The sequence below is a fragment of the Eutrigla gurnardus genome, assembly GCF_963514095.1.
Source record: "Eutrigla gurnardus genome assembly, chromosome: 12".
In the NCBI taxonomy this organism is placed as follows: Eukaryota; Metazoa; Chordata; class Actinopteri; order Perciformes; family Triglidae; genus Eutrigla; species Eutrigla gurnardus.
Genome location: NC_139926.1, coordinates 23,081,715 through 23,109,469, shown reverse-complemented (window position 1 = coordinate 23,109,469; position 27,755 = coordinate 23,081,715). Strand labels below are relative to the sequence as shown.

Here is a 27,755-nt window from a genome sequence, read left to right as displayed (position 1 = left end):
GAATATCCATCTATGCATCTGTCCGTCTCTATGATATCAGTCATTTATGTTCATAAAAGAACACAAAATGAAATGAGATAAAAAAACGGACGTATCTTTAAGGACCTTCGCCTCAGTCAGAGGCCATCCATACCGTAATAACACAAAATTGTTTTGTCACTTCACTATTTTTTTATAACTTAAATAGCATGACAAATAAATACAATAATCAAATTGTTAGTTTGCCAGAATGAACAAATCAGTTTAGTTGTATGGGACCTCATTTTATAGGAGACAGAGTTGATTCAGAGTCTCTTCAAAGATTCCTGTACAGCTGAGCCCATATGCACTAAACTCCTGCTTCGTCTGCGTCCCCTGCCAGTAAAATCTAACCTACTCCGTTCTTACGTCAGCCTTCCCTGTTATAAATCACAATGTGGTTGCGACGGGCCTCCGCGCATATGCAAGCAAAACCGAATGGATTGGGAATGAAAAATACTCCTGGACTGTTGACTCAGACCGGCCAATGTTCCCCGACGTGGCCTTGTGTTAAATAAACTGCATTGAGAGTGCTGGATTTATGACCGGGGTCTGATCATAACCCATGTCCATGAGACAGCTTTTTTCCCACACCACAACAAGTCAGGGCCACTCAGCTGGGCCAGTCTTCAGCGTCACAGCCCCCCAGATGTTGAGATTTTTCTTTCTTTCTATTGCAATGTTGTTGCATCAGGCAACGTGGTGGAAACTGCCCACCAGAAAAAACTGGTCCAAAATGTCCGGTCTGGACCCGTTGGTGATTGCTCAAAAACAGAAAGCTGGTAGGGTTTTTTCTCCTTCTGCCCTGAATTTGGAGGACTCATTGTGAAGTTCATTTTTCTTACAAGTGTCACTAATGTAAGCAAGGACTAAAGCTTTTGTCTCCACAGCTGTGCCGCCGAAAAAAGCAACACACTTAATATGAAGTACTCTATTGCCCACAGAGAAATGTTTAACCAGCTTCTCGAGCTGAAAAGTTGTATTAAACTCCTTCTCCCTATTGTACTCTGACTTCACGCAGCAGATTCTTCATGGAGTTGCCTGGAAAGCAGCAACTATGCCCGAATGCTTCAGTGGACAAATGAAGACTGCTGGAAGCAAAAAAAAGAAGAGAAACCTTGCTTTGAATTCCAAATTAGCACAAGTACAAAAGGCAAAGGCCGTGTGCTCGCAACCATTCTGCTAGTTAGCCTTGTCTTTTCCCGCTTCCCTATCAAACTTTCAGGCTCCCTGCTGGTGTCCTCGCTCTGATTTTGCTTGACAAATTTAAAGGCATATAATGTCTCTATATTGTGATCTTTTTAAACATTACAATGCTCTTGTAAAATGTTTCCCCCCCACATACACACACACACATCCTCGGGGAACTCCAGGGTTCAGTGTGTTGCGCAAGGTGAGTGGGAAAGCTGGTGATTCAACCACCAACTCATTGATTAATAGCCGGTTCTCTCTAACATCTGGCCTGCAGCTTACCCGCCATTATTTGTAACCAGCAAATTAATATTAATAACATGATAAATTAAATTAAAAAAAATCAGCACAAGGGCCACTTAGAAACCGCCAGTTTCTCTCATCACACAAGTGGAACATTTTACAATAAGTCGGGCTTATACTTAAAATATGCTTATTTTTTTCAAATTTCAACAATGAAACTTTAAAGTTAACTCTATTGATGTATTGTCTAAATGATTCTAAATCACGACTCTGAGAGTTTTAGGGTGGGCGTTAGTGATGCAGCATCTTAACGAGGAAGCGTTTGGATCTTCGATACTCCGTGCGGGTTTCTCCTGGTGGCAAGAAAGTCATTCTCAAAGCTCCTCGAAATTGAGGGAGGCCGTTATCAGCGGTAACTGCTGTGTGAGCACAGTGAAATCGTTTAGCCAGCGGGACACACACAGATCCTCCATTTACATTATGTGTTTCGAATGAAGAACCCTATTGGTATCAGTATCACTTTAAGGGTACTGTTTTTTGCATTTTTTTTTTTTTTTTACGATTTAACACATTTTTCGAACTCTTATAACGGCACCATGACTTTCACTTTAACTGCTCTCATCAGCGCTATTTTCAGGAGGTAACTGATTCCAGCAAAAACACCCCGTGGTACGCGACCTCCTCAGTGCCAAACAACACACTTCCCTAAGAAGTTGGTAGAGGCACAACTTCATCGGGTATCCATAAACATTTACTACAAAGAATGATAAAAAGTTTGCAAAATCAACCTAAAAAGGTGTCCGTATTGTGCTTTATAGTGTTCCCCATCGCCCCCAAGTCGCCAAAAAAACAACTCCGTTTCCAGACATATTGAGTTTCACCTCCTGGCTTCACTTTGGACGTGGAAGCACCACAAAGCGCCGTGATTTTCAAAGAAGCGCTGCCTGCTTCCTTTCGGCCTCCATGTAAACCAATTAGGCAGCTCCGCGGTCGCCTCACACCTGCTCTATTTTCTCTGTGTGCAGCGGGCAAATCTGGCAAGGAAACCCACTGGTAATCTACTAGAATCGCTATAAATGCTATTATAGATTATATAAATGCTATTATAGATGATATAAATGATATTTTAGATGATATAAATGATCTGATTCTGATATAAGATAAACATTCTGTGACAGCCATATAGTCATTATCACCAACAGCTCAGGTGTCCTGGTCCCATCCCCCATTGTGTTTGTGTGTGTGTGTGTGTGTTTTTTTTTGTGTGTGTGTGTGAGAGAGAGAGAGCGGAAGAGAGGGAAGAAATCCATATTGCTTTCTTCATTGTGATGCCACAGAAGACCTCCAGGTGTGCGAGCGTCTATCGGCGACTAGTCGGCGTTGCTGCAGCAGATAAAACACAAGTATCGTGAACCCGATTAGCAGAGACAAACGGCGAATCTCCCCATGTAATGAGCTTTAACTTCGTGAAAAAGCAATAAAAGGTTTATTTGTTTACAGGCAGCTGCAGCGTTGCGTCCTTCCAATCATGGGGTCAAGTATCTTTATAGTCGTGACGGCCCCCGAACAGAAAGCCCTTTGTTTTCCTGTGGGCTTTTCCCGCGCGCATGGCTTCTAATTTCCGTCGGTTCAAAGAGGGTGAGTGCTCTCAAACCTAATGTTGGACTTGGCCTCTTTGACTCGCGCAGATGCTGCTACACTTTCTAGGGCTTTCATGGCCGAGAGCGTGTCAATTACCGACCGCATCCTGCCCCGCGTGAGAGCAGTAGGTTATGTCCAAAATATGAATATTACGGAGGTCTCTTTGGACTGCCTGGAGGCACAGACCCAGGAATAGCGTCTGTGTCGTTTCAAAACGGAGCAATTATCCAAGGCCAGGCTGGACGAATTGATTCCTGCACTTTTTTTCTTTTTTTAAAAATGCCCTCGACCTATTAGAAAAGCAGTGCATCCTCCCCTTTTTTTTTTTTAGGTCTACTGCCATATCCTTAATGTAGAATGTCCAGCTGATAGGAGTAAACCTGGACGCACTCCTCCTTCATTCCCCCCACCACTATTCCCATTTATCTCTCTTATTCTGCCTTCCTCTTTTGCTTACTCCACCAGGAAGATATTCCAATCATTACTGGAGGAGCACCTCCACCCTCCTTCGCATCACACTCCACGTGATCATAACCACTGTTGGAACCAGCTGCTAGTGAGAGAGAGAGAGGGAGGGAGGGAGGAGAGAGAGAGAGACCAACTCGCTGCGACTCTGAACGCACCGCACATACAAAGTCAACCGGAGGACCGCTCCGCTCGTGCAGGAGGAGAGCTGCTCGTTTCACCCGTGGATACTATCACACCGCCCGCCGCCGTTCTCCGAGCCCCCCCTTCTTCTCCGTGGGATTCTCTTCTGCCTCCATCCTCTCACTTTTTTTTATTTACACCCCTTTTGTATCACATCCCTCCCTTTTCTCTCTCTCTCACCTTTCCTCCCCTCTCTTCATCCTTGAGCATCCTCCTCGCAAGTCGCGTTTGCCTGCCTGGCTAACTTTTCCACCCGACTACATCCCACACAACCTTCCTCCATCGGTCACCCCCCTCCTCTCCCTCCCCACCCACAGCCCTCCTCTTCTTGCAGCAGCCTCCCCTGGATCGGGCGGAACCCACATTTTTTTATTTTATTTTTTTTTATATATATATTTTGGTCAGTCTCACGCGGGGCAAACTGCTACATGGGGCGCACGGTCTCGCTCGGAAAATGGTCTGCTGTCGGTCTCTAGGCGCCCCGCTGAACCTGCCGGGATTGGAGTTGTCGGTGCGAGTCTGCGTCTCTTCCCCAGCTCGCCTGTGCTGCCGGGGCCAGTGAGATATGGGTCTCTCCGCGGCGGCGCAGGCACCGCTCGAGGAGCCCCGACGGCTGCGCCAGTGGAGCGGGACGGCGGGAGGCTGGCTCAGGATCACCCTCGTCTCCTTCCTCGCCACTTTACCTGTGGAGCAGCTGCGCGCCTTCCCCTCCTCCCTCAGCGACTGCCAGACGCCGACCGGCTGGAACTGCTCCGGTGAGAGTCCATGTCAGGCAGAGTTTGTGTTTTTATCCCCCCCCCCCCCCCTCCGATCATATGAGCAGCAGGACCAGCGTTAGAGAGGGGGGGGGGGGGGACTCAAAGTTTAGAGGAGCTCTTTAAAGCCGACTCATGATCGTGTGGCTTCATCCGGAGACCGTGTCCGGGGGTTTGGGGTGCTGGTTCTGCGTGGCTGCAGATACTTAACACCGCAAAGCCCCGCGATGAGAGGATGCAGAGTTTTAAGCTGGGGGGGGGGGGGGGGGGGGGGGCTTGATGTGCATTTGTTGAGTTTTGCCTCTGAGCGTGACAGCGATGCGTTCACTGTCCGATCATGTCAGAAGAATTACCTGGGAGGCGCAAAGGGATCAATGCTGTCGATCCGAGACAAAGTGAAAAAAACAGCAGCCGCGAGGGTTCATTGTAAGGGGGGGTTGTCGCCCACAATGACGCGACGTGCACGCCACAATAACACCAGCAACGCCGTTACTTCGAGGATGTCGGAATAGGCTACTTTACTGTCGGAAGTTGGAACAACGCGTGTTTATTACAGCCCCAGTTTGACTTTAATTGCCCACGCGGTGGAATAAAACCGCACCAGAAATGATAAATCCATGTTTAATTGGTGTATTCGGCATCCCCCTGCTCGTTTCATCAAGTGTTACTTTTATATAAATGCAGTCGTTTGTTTTATAGGCCACCGAGCTGTAAACTTGTTTTCTCTCTCCTCGGTTTGCCCGAAGCGATACAAAAAAAAAAAGAAAAAGAAAAAGGAGCGGACCCGGTCTGCAGCGCCTCTCCTTCCCCTTTGTAAATCAGCCGACTGTGCCGCCATATATTTCCCCTGTCGCCCGTCCAAGTCTGAGCCCTTAAAATAGCTCCGAGCCGATTCCACACACTCGTAGGCAGTAGCAGTATCGATATTATAGCTCATAACAGCCGCGCGTCAATACGGAGTCACTGCTGTTCTGCAGCCTCAATACGTGGATGTGGAACATCAACATTTCCATGATATATAGATCAAACATCATGGGAAGATTTGAGGTAGCTCTCAGGAGATTTAAGAATAAATAAATTCCCTGTCAGAAGATATGGACCTCATTTGGATATCAAAGTTGTTCAAATGAATTTGATTATGATAATAGGCTCATCAAGATAGGCATAATTAAAACAAGATTAAAATGAGACACTTCTTTTTTTTTATCAGCGTGATTCATAACATTTGGAAGATTGTTGTCATCTTTATTTAAAAATGTTTCTTTCTGGCGCTGCTCTGTGTGTTTATCAGTGCAAAGGCACAGCTTCCTCCCTAGAATAATATCTCATCCATGTTCATGTTACTTATGTTACAGTGGTTGCTTTATTCCCATTCTCCATCCGACCATTTGTCTGCGAGCCATTATGTGCATCCATTGTGTTATATCGGAGGATAATTTTCGCGCCGCTCCTGATGGTGATGATGATTTGCTAATAATGACCAATAATGGTAAACTTCCTGTCCGAATCCACACTTGCCTGCCTCCCCCCACTTCCTGACACACTCTTGCAAGCGTTTTCGAGGCTTGTATCCAACGCGCCTTGAGGAAGCTTATGTGCATATATTCTACTGAGAATAAAGCATTCACGCTTGCACTCAGCATCAGTTAGCATTAATAGGACGGAACAAGTGACACGTGATCCATCGTGAAAAAAAGATAAACCCCTTTTAATAATAATAATAATAATTAAAAAAAAGCAGACAGTAATTGCACAGGGCTTAATTATCCACTCCCTTCCTGCGTATCATGCACTTTAACAATAGCACTAATGTGTGACAGCTTTCAGCCCAGGGAGAATAAGGCAGGCTGAAAAAAAAAAAAAACGGTTCGGTGATGAGTTCAGTGTCACCTCGGTGCTAAGACACAGATAATTATGGGCAGTAGTGGCATGAAAATGGGAACGGGGAGCTGGTTTCCGGCAGTGCTGTCTTTGAACCAGTGCTGAATGAGATGCTGTTTCATGGACTGAAACAGAGGGGAGGGGGGGTAGAGAAAACTTCGGTTTGACAAAGATTGTCATTCTGTTTGGTTTGCATCTGTGGACGGCCATGAACAACTGCCATTGAAGGCTTCGCTGAGGCAGAACAGAGGATCCCCAAATGATCTAGACACTAAGTCCATCTTTGTTCTATTGTGAGTGCAGATATAGACTCGGCCTCAAGATGCCTGTGGTCAACCCAGTGGGTCATTTGGGATGCGTGCACTGTAATGTGTGAGGATGCGCTTGGTGGGATTTTGCAAAAACGCGATATGAAGTCGTTCACGCTCGTCAGTGCTTTTCTCAATGTCATTATTAGGGCCTCGGATCAAATCACGTGGTATGAAGGTACCCAGAACGGGGCAATTCGGAGGGGAGATGGATACGTCAAACAAACGGCGAACTTTCTCCCAGGAGATCACTGTTTGTGTCCTTCGTGAAAACTAAAAGTAAACGCTGACATATTGTCACATCAGTGTTTTCTATTTAGCTGCTTTGATTTCAGGCAACAGGCATGCTAACTCACTGTCACATCGCCACAGCTTACTGGGATTCGAACAGAGCCAATTAATGTTTTCAGTAGCATCTGTGCCTTTTCTACTATGACAAGTGTGAAAAAAGGGGGTGAGTTGATGAAATTATATTGGAGATTGGAAAGTTCATACATCATGATAGATCATAAATTGCTTTTAAGGATTTACAATTAAAATGTTGATGCAACAAATACCTAACCCTCATGGGGGAAACATGGCATTCACTCTGACTTTGTGAGTCATTTTTTGTGTGCTTTCCCATGATTGTGCAGCAACATGGGTTAATGTGTGCCTGTTACATGCATGTGGTCTTTTCAAGACTATTTATAGGTATATTATGAGTACATCTCCACCGCCACTGCTGCATGAATGAGTGGGTGAATGGGTTAATGAAAGGCAAATTGTAAAGCTCTTTGGGAGGTAAAGTTCGCTTCAATGCAGTCCTTTTACCATTAACATGAATGGCTGAAACTACTCAAGTGCTTTAAATAACACATCTTTAGAGACAGTTTCATTGCCTACGGCAGCTTTAAAAGCTGCTTTAACATAATTGTTTGGCCACATGGGGGCAGCAGAAACAAGCAGCAGCAGACAAATATAAGTCCGATATTCACTGTATTTAGCTCTGTTTTGGTCTCAACCGACTCCTGAGGGTAACATCTGTCTCTTTAGCTGCCAAAAAGTCCCACTATGTCTATGAAGTAGCTGCAAAATGTGTCAAACTTTACTGCTGAATACTGGTGCTGCTGAAAACAAGGCTGGTGAGTCTGAACCAAAACAGAAGAGCTGAGGCCCATAAAACCATAATAATGAGCTGAAAGATGCTAAAACACTGGAGAATTGCAGAGTCAAATAACTCTCCCTGGGTTCATCACTAGCATCGAGACTTTCATATACCAGTCAAATTTAAATATATTAATTAGCGCAGCTTTAAATGAGCAGTGTGTGAGAAATGGAATATAATATATATTATTATATCTTCGTATCACCTGAAATTACGAATCACTGTGTTTTCTTTCTCTTAGAATGAGTCGGCCATGATTCTACGCCCACAAGGGCCAAACCAGACACTTAATCTGGAGAGGGCCTTTTGTGTTTTAGTTACCTGAAAGCCACCGCAGTTCCCCGACACGCTTGGAAAAGTGGAGGGGTGAATGGATCGGCACTCAATAGGTTGCAATGTGTAGTTTTACCACTAGACACCACTTAATCCTACACACTATTCCTTTTAAGGCTTGCTTTAAACCAAATAGTAAAATCATATGGTGGTTGAGGTCTTCTTATGATGGAAATGTACTTGGTGCTCCATTTATTAAGTGTTTGTACCGTTAAATGAACATGGAGAACCGTGTTTTATCAGACAAATTGAACAGGTTTGTATATCCAGCACCGTTGAGTATTCAACATGTGTAATTATCACAGTCAAGTCATTGGTGGCATTTTGCCTGTCATATTTTGGCTCGTATCACTTTAGATAAATGAGCAGAGACTGTTATCTTTAATAGGTGCACTTGCAGACTTTGGCCAAAAATCAGCTCATGTCCTTTTTTTTTTGGCATTTTATTCATCCATATCCAAAGCAAGTTGAAGCTGGGCATATTAATACTCGTCTTTTGCTGAATGTCTCCCTTGATGAAAGTACCAGCTTCAGTCAGTCCAATTCAGTTTTTCCTTTTTAATCACAATCCTTTTTCACAGATTGCTGTATTCTAATGGTGTGACTATATAGAGTTGTGCAGGTTGGGGTCCTCAAACACAGAAATTAGGTAAAAGCTTAAGATATTTTAACAAATTAAGAATATATGAGTAAATACTACTGTGTTTTGAAAAGCAGGGTTGCTGCGACTACAAAACGTCATCACGCCGACTAGTCCGCCGTCGTGGTGTATAACAAAACCTCCACTTCTGCAATGTGAAGCTTTCTTCAGTATGGCAGGATGCTGATTTTTAATAAAACAGTGCCATTTAGAGTAAATTCCAAGATGGCGATGCCCAACATGCCGAACCCCAGGCTTCAAAACCGTAGTCCACAAACCAATGGGTGACGTCACCATGACGACATCCACTTCTTGTAGTTTTTTTATATCTGGGGTTTGCTTTTACGCTTGAGTATTCATAAACGTGGTATTCATATGTGAGCAAAACGTGTAATCATCATTCAGTCATCATCTGTGTTTAACACAAGCTTATTTTCTGCAATATTCCAAAATGCAATAGAAAAATCCCATTGACTTTTTGTCGAGAGAACTAGTGCAATAGTAACTTCCGGGGGTACGTCATCCCAGCAGCACTATGACTTACACGCCCTGTGGGAGGATTTCAGAGCAACGGCCACAGATCCTTCTGCAGCGAACCCTTCGGGTATTGTTGACTTCTGAAGGGCCACGTGCCGCTTTCATAGTTGAAGCGACAGGGATGAGTGCAGAATATGCAAAGCTCCCTGTAAATCCCATCAAGTGGAGTGAATTAGCAGTAGTCTGGAGAGAATCGGCCATCTGCTTCCAAGATTTATCAACAGAGAGGTCAAAAGTGCTCCTCTTGTAGGTCCACACCTCCGAGAGGAAACAGCAGCAGGAAGCTGTGTAGTAGAAGAAGACACTGGGAGCCGGATCTTATCAAAAGTTACTAATTAGATCCTCTGAGGGAGTTGTCTGCCTAAAAAAAATGCTTTAAGTTTAGTCAAGGTACCTGTTTGGATTATGATTCGGGTGCTTTTCATGCTTTGAGTTATTGGTGCCTTTGCTGAACTAAAACTCTCTCCAAGACAAACATTTGAAAACCTGTTGCAAAGTTATAGGAAAAAAAACCCCCACAGCAAAAGAGAGGTCAGGGAAGGATGTCTCACCGCTGTGGTTGTTCAGCCTTCATTATTAATTTAGTCTGCTTAATTATTAATCAGAACAATGCTTAAAACAGGGAGGGGGGAGGGCTCCTTGCTCTTCTTAGTGTTGTGAAATTCCAGGTAGGTGGAGATGCATTTGGCTGACAAGGTCTCTCTTTTAGACAAGTAAGTGCTTCGCTTGCCATCTTAATCGTTCGCATATAAACATTACCTTTTCAATATTTGATGTTTGCCGGCTTGTTTTCGTTAATTATTCAGCTCACTGTAATCTCCTCCTGGAATGGTGGGGCAGGAGCAGGAAGTGTAAGTTTTCAAGGCCTCTGACACGGTGCCACTTGGGCTGTATACAGGATGCGTGTCAACCAGCACCCTTTAACATTTGGTGGAGGACGGTGAGAGAGGGGAAGATTTTAATTAACATCAGTGTGCTTATAGTTTTTGTAAAAACAAAATAAAATAAAAAAACAGGAATCATACAAGGTCAAAAAGATATCAGATAAGTTACAAAACCCTCCCAAGCAAGTACCACCACACCTCGTACCAAACGAAAGCTCAGATCATCATGAACACCATATTAAATGTCATTAATACCATTTATTTATGGGATCTCTGTTGCAAAGTCATGTTCTCTCTCCACTGTTAAGAAGTTATATCTCTCACCATCGCCCTCCCTGCAATTACTTTTTGTGATGTTGATGATGTAGGAATTAACAGTCTGTTCCATGTCTAGAGTCTATTAAATGTTAAAAAATATTAAAGAGCTACTTCGAGAATTACTAATTTTTGTGCTGATTAGCCTACTGATATTTTACTTCAGGCCATACACACAGATATCTGAGAAAACGATTTAAAAACTGCTTTTTGGAGGCAGTTTCTCATGTGTCAGTAGTCATATATTAATTTAGTCTTTTTTGGCAGTTTTAGGACATGGAATCCACAGTTTTCCCTTAACAGGGGAAGAAATGGGACTAACTTTTGTCCCCATTGTTACATCTGTCTTCAGTTTGGGGTTCTGTAGCTAACGTGTTAGGGTTGATTTTGTTAACATGTTAGGGTTTCTTTAGTTAAGATGTTAGGGTTTCTTTAGCTTATGTGTTAGGGTTTCTTCAGCTAACGTGTTAGGGTTTCTTCAGCCAACATGTTAGGGTTTCTTCAGCTAACATGTTAGGGTTTCTTCAGCCAACATGTTAGGGTTTCTTTAGTTAAGATGTTAGGGTTTCTTCAGCCAACATGTTAGGGTTTCTTTAGTTAAGATGTTAGGGTTTCTTTAGCTTATGTGTTAGGGTTTCTTCAGCCAACATGTTAGGGTTTCTTCAGCTAACATGTTAGGGTTTCTTCAGCCAACATGTTAGGGTTTCTTCAGCTAACATGTTAGGGTTTCTTCAGCCAACATGTTAGGGTTTCTTCAGCCAACATGTTAGGGTTTCTTTAGTTAAGATGTTATGGTTTCTTTAGCTAAGGTGTTAGGGTTTCTTCAGCCAACATGTTAGGGTTTCTTCAGCCAACATGTTAGGGTTTCTTTAGTTAAGATGTTAGGGTTTCTTTAGCTAAGGTGTTAGGGTTTCTTCAGCCAACATGTTAGGGTTTCTTCAGCCAACATGTTAGGGTTTCTTTAGTTAAGATGTTAGGGTTTCTTTAGCTAAGGTGTTAGGGTTTCTTCAGCCAACATGTTAGGGTTTCTTAAGCCAACATGTTAGGGTTTCTTTAGTTAAGATGTTAGGGTTTCTTTAGCTAAGGTGTTAGGGTTTCTTCAGCCAACATGTTAGGGTTTCTTCAGCCAACATGTTAGGGTTTCTTCAGCCAACATGTTAGGGTTTCTTTAGTTAAGATGTTAGGGTTTCTTTAGCTAAGGTGTTAGGGTTTCTTCAGCCAACATGTTAGGGTTTCTTAAGCCAACATGTTAGGGTTTCTTTAGTTAAGATGTTAGGGTTTCTTTAGCTAAGGTGTTAGGGTTTCTTCAGCCAACATGTTAGGGTTTCTTTAGCTAACGTGTTAGGGTTTCTTTAGTTAACATGTTAGGGTTTCTTTAGCCAACGTATTAGGGTTTCTTCAGCCAACATGTTAGGGTTTTTTTTTCAGCCAACATGTTAGGGTTTCTTTAGTTAAGATGTTAGGGTTTCTTTAGCTAATGTGTTAGGGTTTCTTAAGCTAACGTGTTAGGATATCATTCGCTAACACATTACAGACCGTTAGCCAACGATACACCTGCACACTGTTTTTTTATTGTTGAATTCAACCAACTTGGCAGATATCCCTTATAAAAAGTCACGTCCAATTTCTGTTTTGAGGTGGAAAACCACCCTACACAAAGTGTAGCCTAAAGGCTGTAAATACAGTTCATACAGCACACATTCTCACACATTAATGACGTCAACCAGAACTTGCTGCTTAAGATCCTGACTTTGAATCAGGGTTTAGTTTTGAACGATTATTACAGCGCTGCAGTGTTTCACGTCATATCAAATGATTGAATAACGAGTCACTGACTTACCGAGACTTGATATTTGATATTTCCAAAATGTATTTCTGTCAAAACGACTTAGCTCCCAGATACTGACAGCTTGATGTTTGTGGGTGATTATATTTCTGCTGGAAACGCTCATCTTTAAAGATAATTCTTATCATGTGGTTAGGTTGTCGTATGTTTTAAAGTTTTGGAGCTCTAAGCTCAAAGTGTTGAAAGGAAAATGTTTTTGCAACGTTTACTGTCACTTTTTGGATTTCTTTTCTTTTCGTACAGAGGCACTCAGCTTTTGTCTGTTGTTTGAAAACAGGCACTCTGTAGTTGTCAGCGCTGAGTTTCAGCTCAGAAATGGATCCCAAAGTGTTGGAGACAGAACAATAACAGTAAACGCTTTACTTTATCATATGCCGTGGATGTGGATGTTACACCCTCTAAAATCTTGATGGGTGTGCAGAGCTGTCAGGGTTTGTATCTTTACCTGCCCAACAAAGAAAACGATGTGTTTGGACAAATCTAGAAACAGTAAATGTCGACATTTGAAAAGAAGCTATTGACCCAAACATAAAAAAAAAAAAATCCAGTTATCATGGGTGTTTCTTACGAACGCTATACGCTTCACTCCCCAGAACAATCTCCCTGACAGCCCTTATTTTAGAATTATATCCACGTTTTAATGACATAAAGAAATTCCTCCTTTTTTTATAGAACAAAACGTGTGCACTGCAGATTGAAGAATTCAAAACAGCTGCCACTCGATAGAAAAAAAGGGATTGTAACCATGACTGAATTAGCTTCATGGGTAAAAGACCACGCCCCTAGAATGATGAAAACCAACTTGCAGGGTGATAGTGTGTCATTTATTTCTGTGACAGTAACAACATTTTTTTTGAGAATATTTCATTCCCCTCAGCCCTTAAATGACAAGTATGAGAAACTGCCTCTCACAGTGGGCTACTGTGGATCTATATTTGCACTCGCTTTAAGGCAATCATTGTCAGATAACTAATTGAGATTTGTGCTGATTTTTCTTTGAAGATGAAACCCTGTTCGCCCCGATATTTCTGAGAGGTGATCATCTGGGACAACTATTCTATTATGTTTTGTACTTGCTTCGTTCGGAGGGCTGACATCCATAACAAAAGCTGATATGTCACTCGCATCCATGTAAACGGTTTGGATTTTTTTTTGTAATTCTAACGTAGACAAAGCGCCTTTTCTTTCATCTGTAGGTCTCGATTGCACCATTGCTCGTGAGGATGACCCCATCGGTAATGAATCCCTCTGAGATGTTGTTTACCAGCGATACATGTGTTCTTGCTTCTTGCTTACGGGCTCCTAAAGATATCCAAGCTGCACATCTGTTTCTTGATAAAGAAGACATTTTAATGGCACGAGGAGGAGCACGCATTCTCTCCGTTTCCTTTCTTTTATCGTCTTCCATAGCTCGATATCCAGGTCTTTCTTGACAAAAGAGCTGAAAAACAAATGAGTAGATTGCAGTGATTTCAAACGGAACAAAACATTTCCTATCTTACAAAGAGTTTAACCAGCTGGTGTGAAAAGGATAGTTTCCAGACATTTATGTAAGCATAGCCAGTAGTGTTGATTGTCCATGCCAGTTGCCTTGGTGCCATTTGTTTTTGTGGCTTTCCACATTGCCTCGTACAGTACGGCTCTCTTTGGGCTGAGGGCTTTGTTCCGTCCTTGCACTCCGAGTGAGTCGAGACCTCTCATGTCGCTGTTCTTGCCTTGATGATTGTATATTTGTACTGAGAGCTTGCACTTTACGGTCATTCAGGACCCTGGCAAATAGCAGGTTCGTTTTCAACATTGGGCCTCTCTTCCGTGGGGTATTATTGCCTGATAGGCTGTTCCTTGCCAAGGAGGGATTTTAGAAGTGGAAAGGGGCATTGGATATTACTGTTAGGTTGCATAAGGTGCTGAGTGTAAGTGTCAATTATAATAAGACTGTCCATGAATAGAAAATAAAATCTCAATGGTAAAGGGTCCAAAGCTGAGGACATTGGGAGTTTTTTTGGTGGTGATAAAATCTGTTTTCCACCCGGGCACTGGGGTTCATTTTGAGTTTCATTAAACTTTTATTTTGAGTGGAGCACTGAGGTTTTGTCTGAATAGCGTCTGGAACACTCCTGAAATTAAAACTTTAAAGGTGATTTCAAAGTCTTCCTTTTTTGATGAAGTGGGAGTTATTGCCACTCATACAGTAAAACGCTACATTTATCTTTCTGATGTAGATTGTATGGTCTTTGATGTTTGAATGATGTTTAAACCTTGGCCAAGTATGACTGGAACATCCATTAGAGCTACATAGGAGATTTTAGGAGATTTATGTTCATCCTGGAGTTGTCTGGTTAAATAAAGTTAATTAAAATAAGATGTAAGTTCATTTTATTACTTTTAAGAGATGTTTGTGACTTAGCATGCTCAACTCTAGTCATTTGATCCGAGTCAAATAGGTAAAATATGTCTCATGCGTAGCTTTAAACAATTTTCTTTAAGGCTACAAAGCATGAACTGAGACGAATAAAGGAACAAACCGCACATTGTTCATCTTTGCATGTCAACGATAAGTATCTTTAAACATCTTCTGCTTCACATTCCAATTATATCACACATTCTTGACTTCAGGTTCTTATTTTATTTCAATATTTGTCATATTTAATGCTCCATTAAACATTATATAAATGGGTCAAACGCAACCCAAATGCTGCTGCCGAGCCACAACTGACCCTTCTGACTTGGTTTATTATTAATGCCAACTCGGCTCTGTTTGTGTCAAGAAAACACAAAATTGAATATTAAAATTAAAATTGAATATCCGTTCAGAAATTAACAATTCCCTTAATTTATGCAATAAGAGCCTGACCTTAATAAGTCATCCTCTCCTTGTGTTGACTGCCTGCTGCTCCAAACCACCGGGCCTGAAAATCATTCTTGAGGGAAACACTGGCAAAATAAGGGTTAACTACAAATGGCGAAGCCTTCATGGATGTGCTGTTGTTTCGTTTTCTTGCACATCTGTGATAAGATTTTATAACTGGTGTATCAGTCAGGCTCTAGTGTCTCTTAAAGCTGATGAAGCAGATTTTATAGATGCAAAATAATGTAAAACACTCTCCAAATAACATAAGCAGTATTTAAAAAAAAACGTATTTTACCATACAGCATCCCAAAAACATGGTGCAATCAGAGCCCTTCGTGTTATCATCAGGCAATTAGTAATTCATGATCAAAATAACCACAGACTATGTTTTTTTCCCATTAAATCCCCCTTAACAGCTGAAGTCATAGCTTTTCTTGAAAAAGAATGCTACTGGAAATAATAAATGACTGCAGCCTCATCCAATATCTTCAGTTTGATTTAATGCGTAACTTTTTACTGTAGTAATTTGAATTTACATATACGGCAGACTTACATAAAACCTTTGCTTCTTCTTCTTCTTTCTTGAAATGGATGAGATTATACTGCAGGTTAAATAAGCCCCACAATCACAATGACTTAACGTTAATATTTCTAGCTCTCTGTCAGCTGGAATTCAGATTTATATGTACCTTGAAATGCAAAAGCCTGCATGTGCATGGGGGTTGCTTTTTTTTCCAGCGCAGGTACACTGATAGCCCCGAGCCCAGTCTAGTCTCATGCCCATGTGACTTCTTGATTTGATTCAGGCTGCTTTGTTGGAGTCATTTGAGATCCCTAACGCAGCCTGAATCGGATCATATCCCAGGTCGGCCTCTCCAGGACAACGCCCCGCAGTCGGCCTTGTTCAACACAAACAAATAACACAGGAATAAATAAATGAGTAGAGAAACATGACCAATGCAGATGAATCACATGCTATGGCCTCTACAGTCACCTGGATGTCACCTCCCCTGAACACGAATTAAAGAGCGCCGTTCACTGCCACCATCAAACAACCAAATAGGAAATATCCTTTGTTCATCCCTCCAGTAGCGTCCAGAGACTCGTGTCTTTTAAATGTATTTCATCATGTTGGCAGCTAAGGGCAATCATGCGTGCGAGCATTGTCTTTTTTTAAAAGTGCACGGCATGTCATCAAAGAGTGCACGGCGCCGTGGGAGCCGTGACTAATGGCAGACGCTCATCGCGCTCGACCCCGCACGGTTCGCTCAGGTTGGAGTTGCTCGAGGGCTGAACAGAGGAACACTTAGTCACTGATGTCTCCTGTTGGCTTTGGTCCTCCAGGTTTTGATGACCGGGACACAGACCTGTTCTTGTGCGACACCAACACATGCAAGTTCGATGGGGAATGTCTACGAATCGGGAACATGGTGACGTGCATTTGTGACTTTAAGGTAAGTCATCTTCCTCTTTCTTTGTTTTACTGTTTCTTTTGAGGCGTGTTTGGTATTAATTGACAGCTCATTAAACCCTTCCAAACATTGCTTAGCAACCGTAACTATGGACGTTTTGGATTTCCCTACATGTTGTCTTTGTCTGTCTGGATGGTTTGTTTCGATTGCTGTGTTCAGATAATGCTGAAACTAAATGGTCTAGCGGGGAAACGCTCCGGGTTTCGGAACAACGAGCTAGGTCTTAGATGAGAAAAAATATACTGTATGTTTCTTTGTCTACTCAAAATTATTCATATGTCAAGTGCTCACATAGTAGAAGGTGTGAATCTCCATGGGACTCACGTTGGATTTATCTGTCGGTGATTCGAATGCGAAATGATTCTTGATGTGTCGCACCCTGGATGTGCCGACTACATCAGTCATGTAATGTAAAAAGTGAAAACATAAATCCTCTGCAGTGAATTACAAGTGTTATCTAGAATAATAATGTTTTCACATAGCAGCTCTAAGACAAGGCGCTGAACGCCGTGGCGTTTTACACTGCATGAATTAGCCTAGTGGCTAGCAGACGTTATAGCTACCGACTCATAGCTGGTTTAAGTCGCGTCTCCGCTGCAGGATGAACAACGCCGCGGTTGAATTTCAGCCTGCACGCACATTTTCCCCTCAGCCCAACGTTGACGACAACAGAGCAGCTGATATTGGCAGCACGTGGAGTCTGTTAGCTCCGCCCCTTGGCGAAACAGAGATCAGAGGAGCAGGGAGAGAGAGACAGGCGAGAAACAAGCGCGACAAACGGCAAATGACGGTAAAACACTCTGAGGTGAAATTAATTCCATCTCCTGCTAATGTTCTGCTGCTGCACCGATGCAGAAATGTTCACGTCTGCGAGGCGAAGCGTCTCATCGTGAGACATTCCAACACCTCAGTCACAGTGTGTGATTCACAGAAAGTTAACATGCTCTTAGAAGGAGAGAAAAAAAAAAAAACGTCCCAGAAAACCTCGCCAGGCAACGTATGTCAATACCAACAAATGTTAATGGAAAGACATGTCGAGTTGAAAGGTTATATATTATTAAAGCGAAAGAATGTTTTAAAAGGATTATATATATATATGTATGATCAGCTGGATCGAAGTCCATTGTCTTGATTGGACAGTATTAGCCCCCAGGGGCGGTGGTTTATAGCTCCCTGTGAAACCCAGTGTCACTATCCCAGACCACCACGCGCTCCACATTCATAAACAAGACTGCTGCTGATGAGACCGAAGACTGAGAGGGCCTCGTTAATGGCATAAATCTGGGAAATTATGGCATTCTTGATAATGACTCATACTTAACTTTACGACCAGACCTATAATAAAAAAGGAGCAAACCAGTCAGCCGAGTATTGATTTTGCAAGCTTTTTTTCTCTCTTTTCCCTCTCTCGATTTGTACGCCACGCGGGTGGATGAATGAAGCCGCTGAGATCTGAAGACGTAGCATGTGTTCCCATCCGTCGCCTTTATCAGCACGTCATCAGCGCAGCCAGGCACTAGGCAGGCTGACACTCGATTGGTCACCAGCTTTTATCTCAATTTCGTACTTCCCTGGGAGCAAACGTTAACAGAGCCCTGTAGATAAATGACATTACAGCTCCATTCCTCTTCGGGAGAGATCTCGCGGCGATACCGCCGCCGCCGTGCGCCGAGGCACTCGCCTCTCGCCGCTCGCTCCCACAAAAGAGCAGAGCCGTATCACGATTCATGCCTTAATAACGCGGGGTCTAAGGTCAACACGGCTATGCATCTTTCGAGGTTTGTCCGTGTGGATGGCTCTCTTTTTTTTTTTTTTGGTTTCATCAGTCAACGTGAGCGCGACCTTCCGAGCCTAGCAACCGTCGCCGTGCCCTGAAATAATCAGTCACTCTCAATCCGTGTCAAATCAATAGGTCGGAGATTTTCGCTCCCGTTAGCAAGTTCATTCAGGGCTGTCGGAGGAGACATGAAAGTTGTATAAATTCTCATCTTGGATGGATTTCTTTTGTTCTAACAGAATATGGATGGGCACACACACACACACGCACACACACACACACGAACCCGAAGGAAGAGATATGCAAGGGGCTCTGTGAAGAGGAAGTGAGTTTGATGTGGTGGAATCAATGGACACTATTCATTGCCAAGATGCATTAGATTCGTCTCACACTGGCTCTTGAAAGAACTGAGACTTTTTTCGCTCGCGAAGCCGAAATAAAACTGGCTACAAAGCAACACTCTCATGCACCTGAAAATGAAGGTGTTTTTTGCCTGCGCCATATCCTGACTAATCGCATAACATCTCTTTGTAATTCATCTCCCAATAGCTGCTGGAAAAGAAAAAAAAAAAGCAGAAGCTATTGCCAGTTTGGTTTTGTTAGCGTCAAGGTCACAGCACTCCCAAAAGAGTCGTTCATTCTAAAAATATGTGCGCTCATGGCGCTGTGAAACACTTCAACTAAAACTGTCCACCGAAAGGTAAATGGCACATTTCATTGCTTTTTGCTTTCATTGCTTTGGAATATATTCTGATACTCTGCTGTGTTTCAGTACAGTTTTAGCTACAGAAGACGTCTGCTTAGGGTTCTTAACGAATGCAGTTTAAATATATAAATCAGAAAAAGAGCGGTTTCTGTTCAGTGCAAAACATTTAACCCACCGTTTGCCACGAACAAAGTATCCAATATGTGCAAATATATGTCTTTTCAAGTTGTCAGTAATTGTCTTTTTGAGTCAGATATAATTCAACTTCTTTTTGCAAACATCTTCTAGTGAAGTGTACGTTTCTGGTGAAGGTATGACATTGACAATATGCGAATGTTGCTTAATTAGCAGGTCAGTTAATTCCACGTATGTAAAGGAGGATGGGGGAAGGTGACCTTTTACCAGTCAGGTGCAGGAGAATCAATAGATGCAGGTCCGGAATGGGGCTTTGCAGTGAAGCAGTAAAATAACTCACTTGTCTCTGGTCTTGTCTTCCATGTGATCATTTTTATTTAAACACAGTATTTGAATTTTGTCCAGAATTTCAAAAACATCTGTGGCATTAGTTGCCCCTTAGTTATGAATCATTGTTTATTATTAATCCTTTGCCCCCAGATGTAAGTGAATTAATGTGACAACCTGCCAACAGTGAGTTCAAATGGCCGAAGGTAGAGGCATTCACGAAAACGTATTGCGTGTTTTCAGAGGAAAGATTATTGGCAAAAGACACAACCTGAAAACGTTGCCAGAGCATCTGTCAAAAAGTGCAATTGGCAGAAAAGTCGTAGATCATTTTTTTGAAAGGCGTTCAAGTCATAAAGGTGCGGAGAGTCGGACGTCCCCGTATGTGCTTTTGGGACGGATGTCAGAAGGTTTGTCTACAAACGAGATGCCACATCGCAGCAGATTGTGTGAGTGGAATATTCGGGGGGAAAAAGCCACCCGAAAGTTTAAGGAGACTCCTGCGGAAGATTTTTCGCAGATGAATGGGAGACAGATGTGAACACAGCAGATGTAAGGAACGCGATGGGTCATTTGTGTCAGAATTACTTACGGCTCAATGCTGCTGAACAGGTCAAAGAAGTACTTCCAGTCCTCCAGATAGGATGGATTTAGTACACCGTGTCAATAAAACCTGAAAGTTAAGCCTGTGACTGCAAATTAGTTTTCTATCATTGGCACCAATCACCTCACACCACCTGTATCGTTGGTGTAGTGTGTCTGAATTATGTCTGCAAGAGGATTGTGGGTACCTTTGGGTTTTACCCCAGAAGTATTTCTTTGAATGGTTTGCAGCATAAACAGGAGAAATACACCGTTTTTTTGTAGTCCTTCACTGGCTCGTGTTGTTGCTGCTTGATTATCCAGCTGAGATGCTAAATGATGGAGTCTGAAAAAGAAAAGCGGAATTACTGTATGCGAAAATGACTATTCGATTGCTCAGGTGGATTCCATCATTCCACCCATAAAAAAAACAAAACAATAATTGTCCCGAGTGCAGACTTCAAGAGTGAAACTTCACCCACATTCGAAACGCATTAAACAAAATATCCACCACACTGCGAGGGTGTTTAAATGGCAGTAAAATTTAAATGAAAAGGCAATAAAATCAACATAACTCAGAGAATTTTATGTCTCCTTCTTCTGGCTTTTTTTTTTAAACACACCAGCCCTAAAGATTTCATTTAACGCTGCCTCAAATAGTGTCTTAAAACACCGCTGACATCATTGACATTACTGTCACGAAAATTCATTGTACCTTTAACTCACCGAGATTGCCTGAACTCAAAATAGTGTTGAGTTCACTGTCTGAAAATTTGTCTTCGGAAACAGTTTGAAAAAAGGGCTGGCTGTTTAAAAAAATACTTGGTGGCTGATTGGTTGAACCATCTATCTATAACTCTCGCTGAAGCCAGTTGGAGGAAGAGCGAAAACATCAGGAAAAACCTTCAGTGTCGTTCTATCATGAAGAAATACAAGAAGTTACGATGCTATCGCTGCATCTTTGCTAACTTCTGTAGGAGCCGCCATTTTTGTTTTGAACACACACCTAAGCCACGCCCTTAGCTGCCAGTCGTTTTTAACAGGATGCTGATTGGTCCGTACTCTGGCTTACCATCACAAACACATTACTTTATTCTTTTAGGGGGATCTATTGGCAGATATTCAATAATAGTGTTTAGTATGTTGTAGAATCACCTGAAAATAAGAATGAGCCGTTTGTTTTTATATACCGCTGAACGCTGAACCACCATGTTTGAGAAACGGAGAAACCAAGTATCGGCTCTAGAAAAGGAAGTTCGTGTTTTTGCATTTAGGAGCTTCACTTGGTTGCAGTCTGCGATCTCACCAGTTGGTGTCGCCAAATCCAACATGCTGGCCCTTTATAATGGCATTGAACAAAAAAGGTCAAATTGATTTTATTGTTTTGAAACTCTACTCACCAGAAAAATAGCAGCGCTGGTTGCTCATTCAAATACTTAAAACAGCCCGTTTATATCTTTATCTGACAACTTGTCGGATGCAAATAATCCATGCTCTCTCTCTCAGCAGCAAAGACAGAAGAAACGTAACATTTTTGTCATTTAGATTGGAAGGCGTGTTGTACATTTGCACAAAGCTCGCCTTTTCAAAATGTCAGAGACGTTAGTTTAACAAATCTCACTGGATTTAAAGACTCGATCTGCTGTTCAATTTCAAACATTTTTTTTATTGTCAGACAAAAATGGGGAAAATATGCCTATGCTTGGATGTTAACCAAAAATGAAAGCTGATTTCAGATTTGTCAGGATTTGCGTGAATGTCAGCCAGAATTTATACAAGTATACAGAAAACCAGGTTTGAGAGCATTTACATAGTTTGTCCACCAGATAACTTTGTCACCTTGATATTACAGATGTAAGAAGTCCTGAAAGTTTATTGACCAATACATTAACTCTCAAAACATCCCATAAATCCATAACTGATGGGGTTCCCCGATTAGAACTCAAAGTCTCCGCGGACTGGGACAGTATCACTTCAGTCTATGTTACATTAGTTAACACATTAGCGGCTTCCTGTCATCCCTCGAGCATGACGGGATCCTCTGACATCCTAATGTGTATCCAGCACAGCATTGACTTGATATAAAAGAACTTAGCATTATGTTGGCAGCGCATTTGGTGTTCAATATGCTCCCCCGCTGGTTGTTTGATGTGGCTACTATTCGCTGTAATGCCTGACCTCAAATTGCTCTCTCCCTCCGCCCTTTTCTCGCTGCCAGAAGCCGTCTAATGTCTGGGTTGTGACGGCCGGACCGCCCAGGCTCGCGGCACTTCAAAGAGGGGATGAGAGCTAAATGTGGGTTCATGTGATGTTGACGGGAGGGTGTGGAAGGGCAGCGCGTCCTTCGCATCGCGCTAAACACGGACCTGTGAAAACGCATTTTCGAAAAAATCCCACACACGAGCTACGAACGCGACTACGGCGCTGCAGGAATCTATCTGACCTGACCCCCCCCACCCTCCCCCTCCTACCACTTTCCTCTCTCCAGCTCTGCTTTCACACACACGAGCACATTCACATCCACACAAATGGTAAAGTTCAGAAACACCTACATTCACACAGAAACACACACACAGGTGGTGCGGACACCAACTTCCGATGCAGACCCCATTCCATATATTTGCATTAATTTATCCTCCTTTTCATCCAGGGCCATGTGAACCGACCGGGACTGAGATTTTGAGTAATTTATTTCCCGACGCAGTCCCATATAAACCCCGACAAAGACGATGATATTCGTTCATCCGTGACGAAAGTGACGGAACGTGAAAAAAAAAGCCTAACTTCATCTCAGGGTCGCTTATCGCTCGTTTTATAAAAGTGGATGCACCTTTTTGTTTTCACAGTGTACGAAATCAGTTACAGCAGCTGATGAGATCGCTGAAGAGGGCTCTTCACGCAGCTGAAGACTATGGCAATTGGATAACACCCACTTCTTTTGCAAATAAGTCCTTTTTGAACAACTCTTAGAGTAATACTTTTGCAATTGGATTTGTTTACAGACACATTCAACCCATGCTAGTTCCATCCAAATGGTATTACATTGTGAAAAAGGCAGGTTTCTCTATTGCGCTCACAGGAATAACAGGCATTTCTGTAAGCTCAACCCTCATCCCACCACCTGGAGTCCCCGCAGACCCCAGATGGATATGTTTGGTTTATTATACCCCACAGGTGCTTTAATTTATATCCATTTCTATTATTTATTCACTTTTTTCATGACTTTGTCAATCAATTTGTACCTCATATTCATCTATTTCTGTTTTAATCAGTGATTTTTAATAATATTTTTAAATACCAATGTATTGAGGAGCCATTCACTTTTTATCTACGGTATTTTCATTTAGCTAAATATGCAAATTAACTTTAACTTTCCTTAAATAATATTGAAGGATTTTTTTCTTCAGATGACATCAAATACATAACTAATAAAACATAAGAGCTGCTTTCTTGGAGTAGTTTATTCAGGCGGATGAAGGTTAAACAAATTACCTTGTAAGGAGCTGTAAATCCTTTTCTGTACCTAACCTTAGCTTGAACAATGACGTTAAAGCCCTTCCTTAGGATGCATTTGTTGATATAAATACATATTTCATTTCATGAATAAGCTTTTCACGTACACTGCCATTGAAACTGTAAGCTCAAAAGCTTGATTTGTTCCAGTCAGACGGCTGAGAGGACTACGCTATCATTTTTTAATCAACTTTCATGCTTTTAGGTTTTATAAAGTCTTCTTTACATTATTTTGTATGAAGGCTTGTTTTGTACGTGGAGGACAAATCGCTGTGCAACGGGTCAACCACGCTGTCAACTGAAAGGGCAGAAAGAGAGGGAAATGAAATCACCAGTCACTGGTTAAAAGAAACTAAGCTTAGCATGGAAAAGTGTGTGGATTGATGACAAGCTGGAATATTAACAGGTCAATTAAATGAAGCTATTCTTCAAACGTCAACATAGAAATAGAAGGTTAGTGTCGGGTTAGCACTGTTGGAATTGGATCACAGAATATCAGCAGAACATACTGGACTGAAATCAAAGTTTAACCAATAAGTAGACTGCAGGGGGGCTAAAGAAAAACAGCTACCCCAAATATTTAGAGCACCGTGAAGGTTCAATAATGGTGTAGGGCAGACTGGCAAACCAAAATCAGACGATAATGGGGAGAAAATGGTTCCAACAGTATTCTCCCCTGGCATCGACCTCCCCGGGGACATCTGCTAAAATGAAAAGTTTTAATCATTTAATTCTTTTTCATTTGGGGCCAAAACTATTTCATATTTTTAAATAATGAATTTGGTGTCCGAATGACTCTCTTTTATCTCTTTTCTTCTATTTGCAGTGACCTCTCCTGTATGTGCGATCCACTTGCGGGTTTTGTAGTTAAAGTGGTAAATGTCATCCAAATCACAAAACAAATGCATATTTAACCATTTACTCCTAGCGGCTTCTCAGATAGGCGAGCTTTTATGTGCTGAGGCTTTGAGATATCCATCTGAGGGTTCTGCTGCAACTGCAAATGTAACCCTTATGAATGGAATTCTTGGCGTTCTTATCATTTTTTTCTGCTTCAAAGGGATTGAAAGTGCTTCATACAGACAAAAGCACTCCCTTTGAATTATCCTGAGTAGTTTCTGTAGTTGTTTAATTTCGTGAAAGTCCATTCCCTTCCATTGTATGAGAGTGGCAGCAGTAGTATCTCTGCGTAGTAAACCAACGGTTAAAACCGGTAAGATGATTTAGTACAGGAGGCAAGTTTCTGATATTTGGTCACTGTGCTTATTTATCTCTGAGGGAAGCGTTATGTATGTAAGAAACAGCATGTATAAACTGAATGGATGTGTGCTGAGCTGTAGGGTACGGTGGCCCTGAGGTGCACAACACCTATTAATTGGATTTTTTCCACTGTTACAAGGGTGAGCTGCTGCAACCACGATGCTGGAGAAGATGAGGTGATATTCTTGTTTATCTCCTCGGTGCAGCCCCTTCCTTGTCTGACGTTATAGTCCAAAAACGAAATCTTTACAGCAATATGAAACAAGAAAAAAGTAGCAAATCTTTTCATTTTAGAAGCTGCACCCAGCAAATGTTTGTCATATTAGCTGGAAAGGTGACTCAAAATATGATTTGATTATCAACAAAGTTAGTAGTTTTCTGTCTGTTGACTCACTTACAGATATTTTAGTTTATTTTAAAACACTGACAAGTCATAACTTTTAAACTTGTCCATTGCGCTGAAAAAAACTGGACCTTGCCAAAAAGAGGAAATAAAAGCAATCAATAATCATAAATTAATGGCATTTCCAGATGAAGACATTTTGTTTGATATGTGCTTAAATGTATGAATATCTTTATATGTTTTGCCTCTCAGGGTGCCACATTATTAAATGTTTTTCCTAATTAGTTACCGATTAAAACACAAAAAAGGTGTCGTTAAACGAGCTCACACCTCTTTTCCACACACCTGGACTTCACAGTTGAGCTCGGCGTTTTCCTGTTACACTATTTAGTCAAGGTGGAGAAGGGAGGCGCAGGAAGGAGGAATTGTCTCTCCTGGAAAACCGGAGCATCTGTGTCAGCTCCTCTGTGTTCTGGCCGGCCTGTCAGACACTATTACAGAGGAGCTCGTCTCCTGTGACTCGGCTGGGGAGACTCCACAGGGACCGGCGGGGCTAGGCCGTAATCAAGAGAAGACTGCCAAGCGGTTAAAGAGCAGAAGCACAAGCCAGCCACCTCCCCAGCCTCCCACTATCGCTCTCCATCTTCCCGTTGTCACAGTTACTCCCGTCTCCTCCATTACTCGCTGTCTGTCTGTCTCTTTCTCTTTCTCTCCCTCCCCTTGTCCAAATAGCTCACCCTCCCTCGTTTCCTGCCTCCTCCTCCTCCCTCTCTCTTTGTCTTTCCCTTGCCGTTGTACGGACTTGACCAATGTTTGTAAACAGGACAAGGCATCATGGGAGAAGCGTCTGTCACTAACCCAGACAGCGTTTGACAAACCCTCAGTCCGAGAGGTCTCCCGAATACAACACGGTGTCGGGCTCGGAGCAGATTTGTCAATCTGACGGCGCTCCTCAGGGATCTATTGTTGGTTTGTTAGTCCTTTTCCCATCCACCTTCTTTGACATCGACCACTTCTAAGTGTCAGGGGTATGGTGGCATGGATCTGCTCATTTTTATTTTTTTCTCAAGCAAAATAAAAGTTTTTTTCTCTGGGCCTGTAGAACGCACCATTTGTCTGCAGCTGTTTTTCAGTTGGCACTGACTCCATTGTAAATCAAGGTCAGTCTCTCTGATATATACTTTATATGATAAATATATTTGACCCATCTCTGTTAGTGGCTTTATCTTTCATTATTTCAGACACACCAAGAACTCACCACACTCCCTTTCTTGCTTAGTGAGCCATCATTGGGGTGTTGGTTGTCATGGTCTCTCACATGAAAGGTCAGTCCCCCAGCATGGGAGCTCTATAAACAGATCCTGCCTTCACATGGAGAACCCTTTTGGTATCGGAAGCGTTGTGTTTTCCGTTTGTAGTATCGACCAATTAAGTTGGAGTAGTCTTTGGTTCAGAGTAGGTAGGCGGTCTGTGTGGAGAGCCAGTCAAAACAGGTTAAAAAGATACAGATAGAAGTGAAAGGCTAGAGTTACAGACAAAGACTTATAGTCTTATAGTATAGACTGTATATAAAAGAGTGGATGTAGTCATCGAATTCAGCATTTTGGCCGTTGTAACCTTGAATTTTGGTTATCGCCAGCTTGGATTTATTGCAACCAGTTAGCAGAAGTGACCATATTTGGACTGCGGAAGAGCGACGGGTGGATCTCCATTGACAAAAACAGCAATTCTACGATTTTCAATAACTCACTAAAGCCGTCGTGGTTAGCCTCCAGTGTTTCAACAATCACCAACTCTGATTGGATCAAAATAAACCCTTCATTTCCCATGGTGGATCTATTTTTTCTTACATTACGTTCCCTGAATCATAAATCAAAACAAATAATGCTGTCACATAAAAATTGCTCCCGCTATCCCCATTGATTATTCAATAAATGGCCGAACAAATGTAAAAAAACAATTGCATGGTGCTCTTTTAATTACATAATTTCATTGCAACTTCTTCTTCGGCAATGGTTTAATGGCACCACGTGTTTATCTTGATGCCTAACATTTGGATTGAAACCTGGCCTCAGGACACGACACCCGGGATTAACCTGTCACAGAAGCCTTATATAAACGGCTCAAACAGAATACATTACCCTGAGTGCATTGATTAAACATAACAATTTTTGTGTTAAAAAACGCCTCCATCCCAAGCTCCCTGCCACGGCACCGGGTCGTGTCACAGACATTGCACTAGACGTCAATCACATGACCACGCGGGGGCCAGCTGATGGAAAGAAAGGGGCCGCATCCGAGATGCGGGGAGGGGGTCGAGACCGTCTGCCTCTTGTCACGAGCCACAGGTGCTCCCTGCCACCACCATAAGCGCTGAGACGTCCCTGTCAGAGTTGATGAAG

General features: G+C 42.4%; 1 protein-coding gene across 2 annotated transcripts in view; it reads left to right on the top strand.

Moving 5' to 3' along the window:
* Positions 1-3,721: 3,721 nt before the first annotated feature.
* tmeff2a (transmembrane protein with EGF-like and two follistatin-like domains 2a) overlaps positions 3,722-27,755 on the top strand; it is a 92,460-nt gene continuing 68,426 nt past the window's right edge. Inside the window, exons 1-2 of one of the 2 annotated variants that reach the window (XM_084023576.1) lie at positions 3,722-4,496; positions 16,583-16,692. In XM_084023576.1, the coding sequence (XP_083879702.1) occupies positions 4,307-4,496; positions 16,583-16,692 (300 nt within the window). In that variant the 5' untranslated portion in view covers positions 3,722-4,306. The remainder of the gene's footprint in view (positions 4,497-16,582; positions 16,693-27,755) is intronic. The other variant, XM_084023575.1, reaches the window with a different exon arrangement.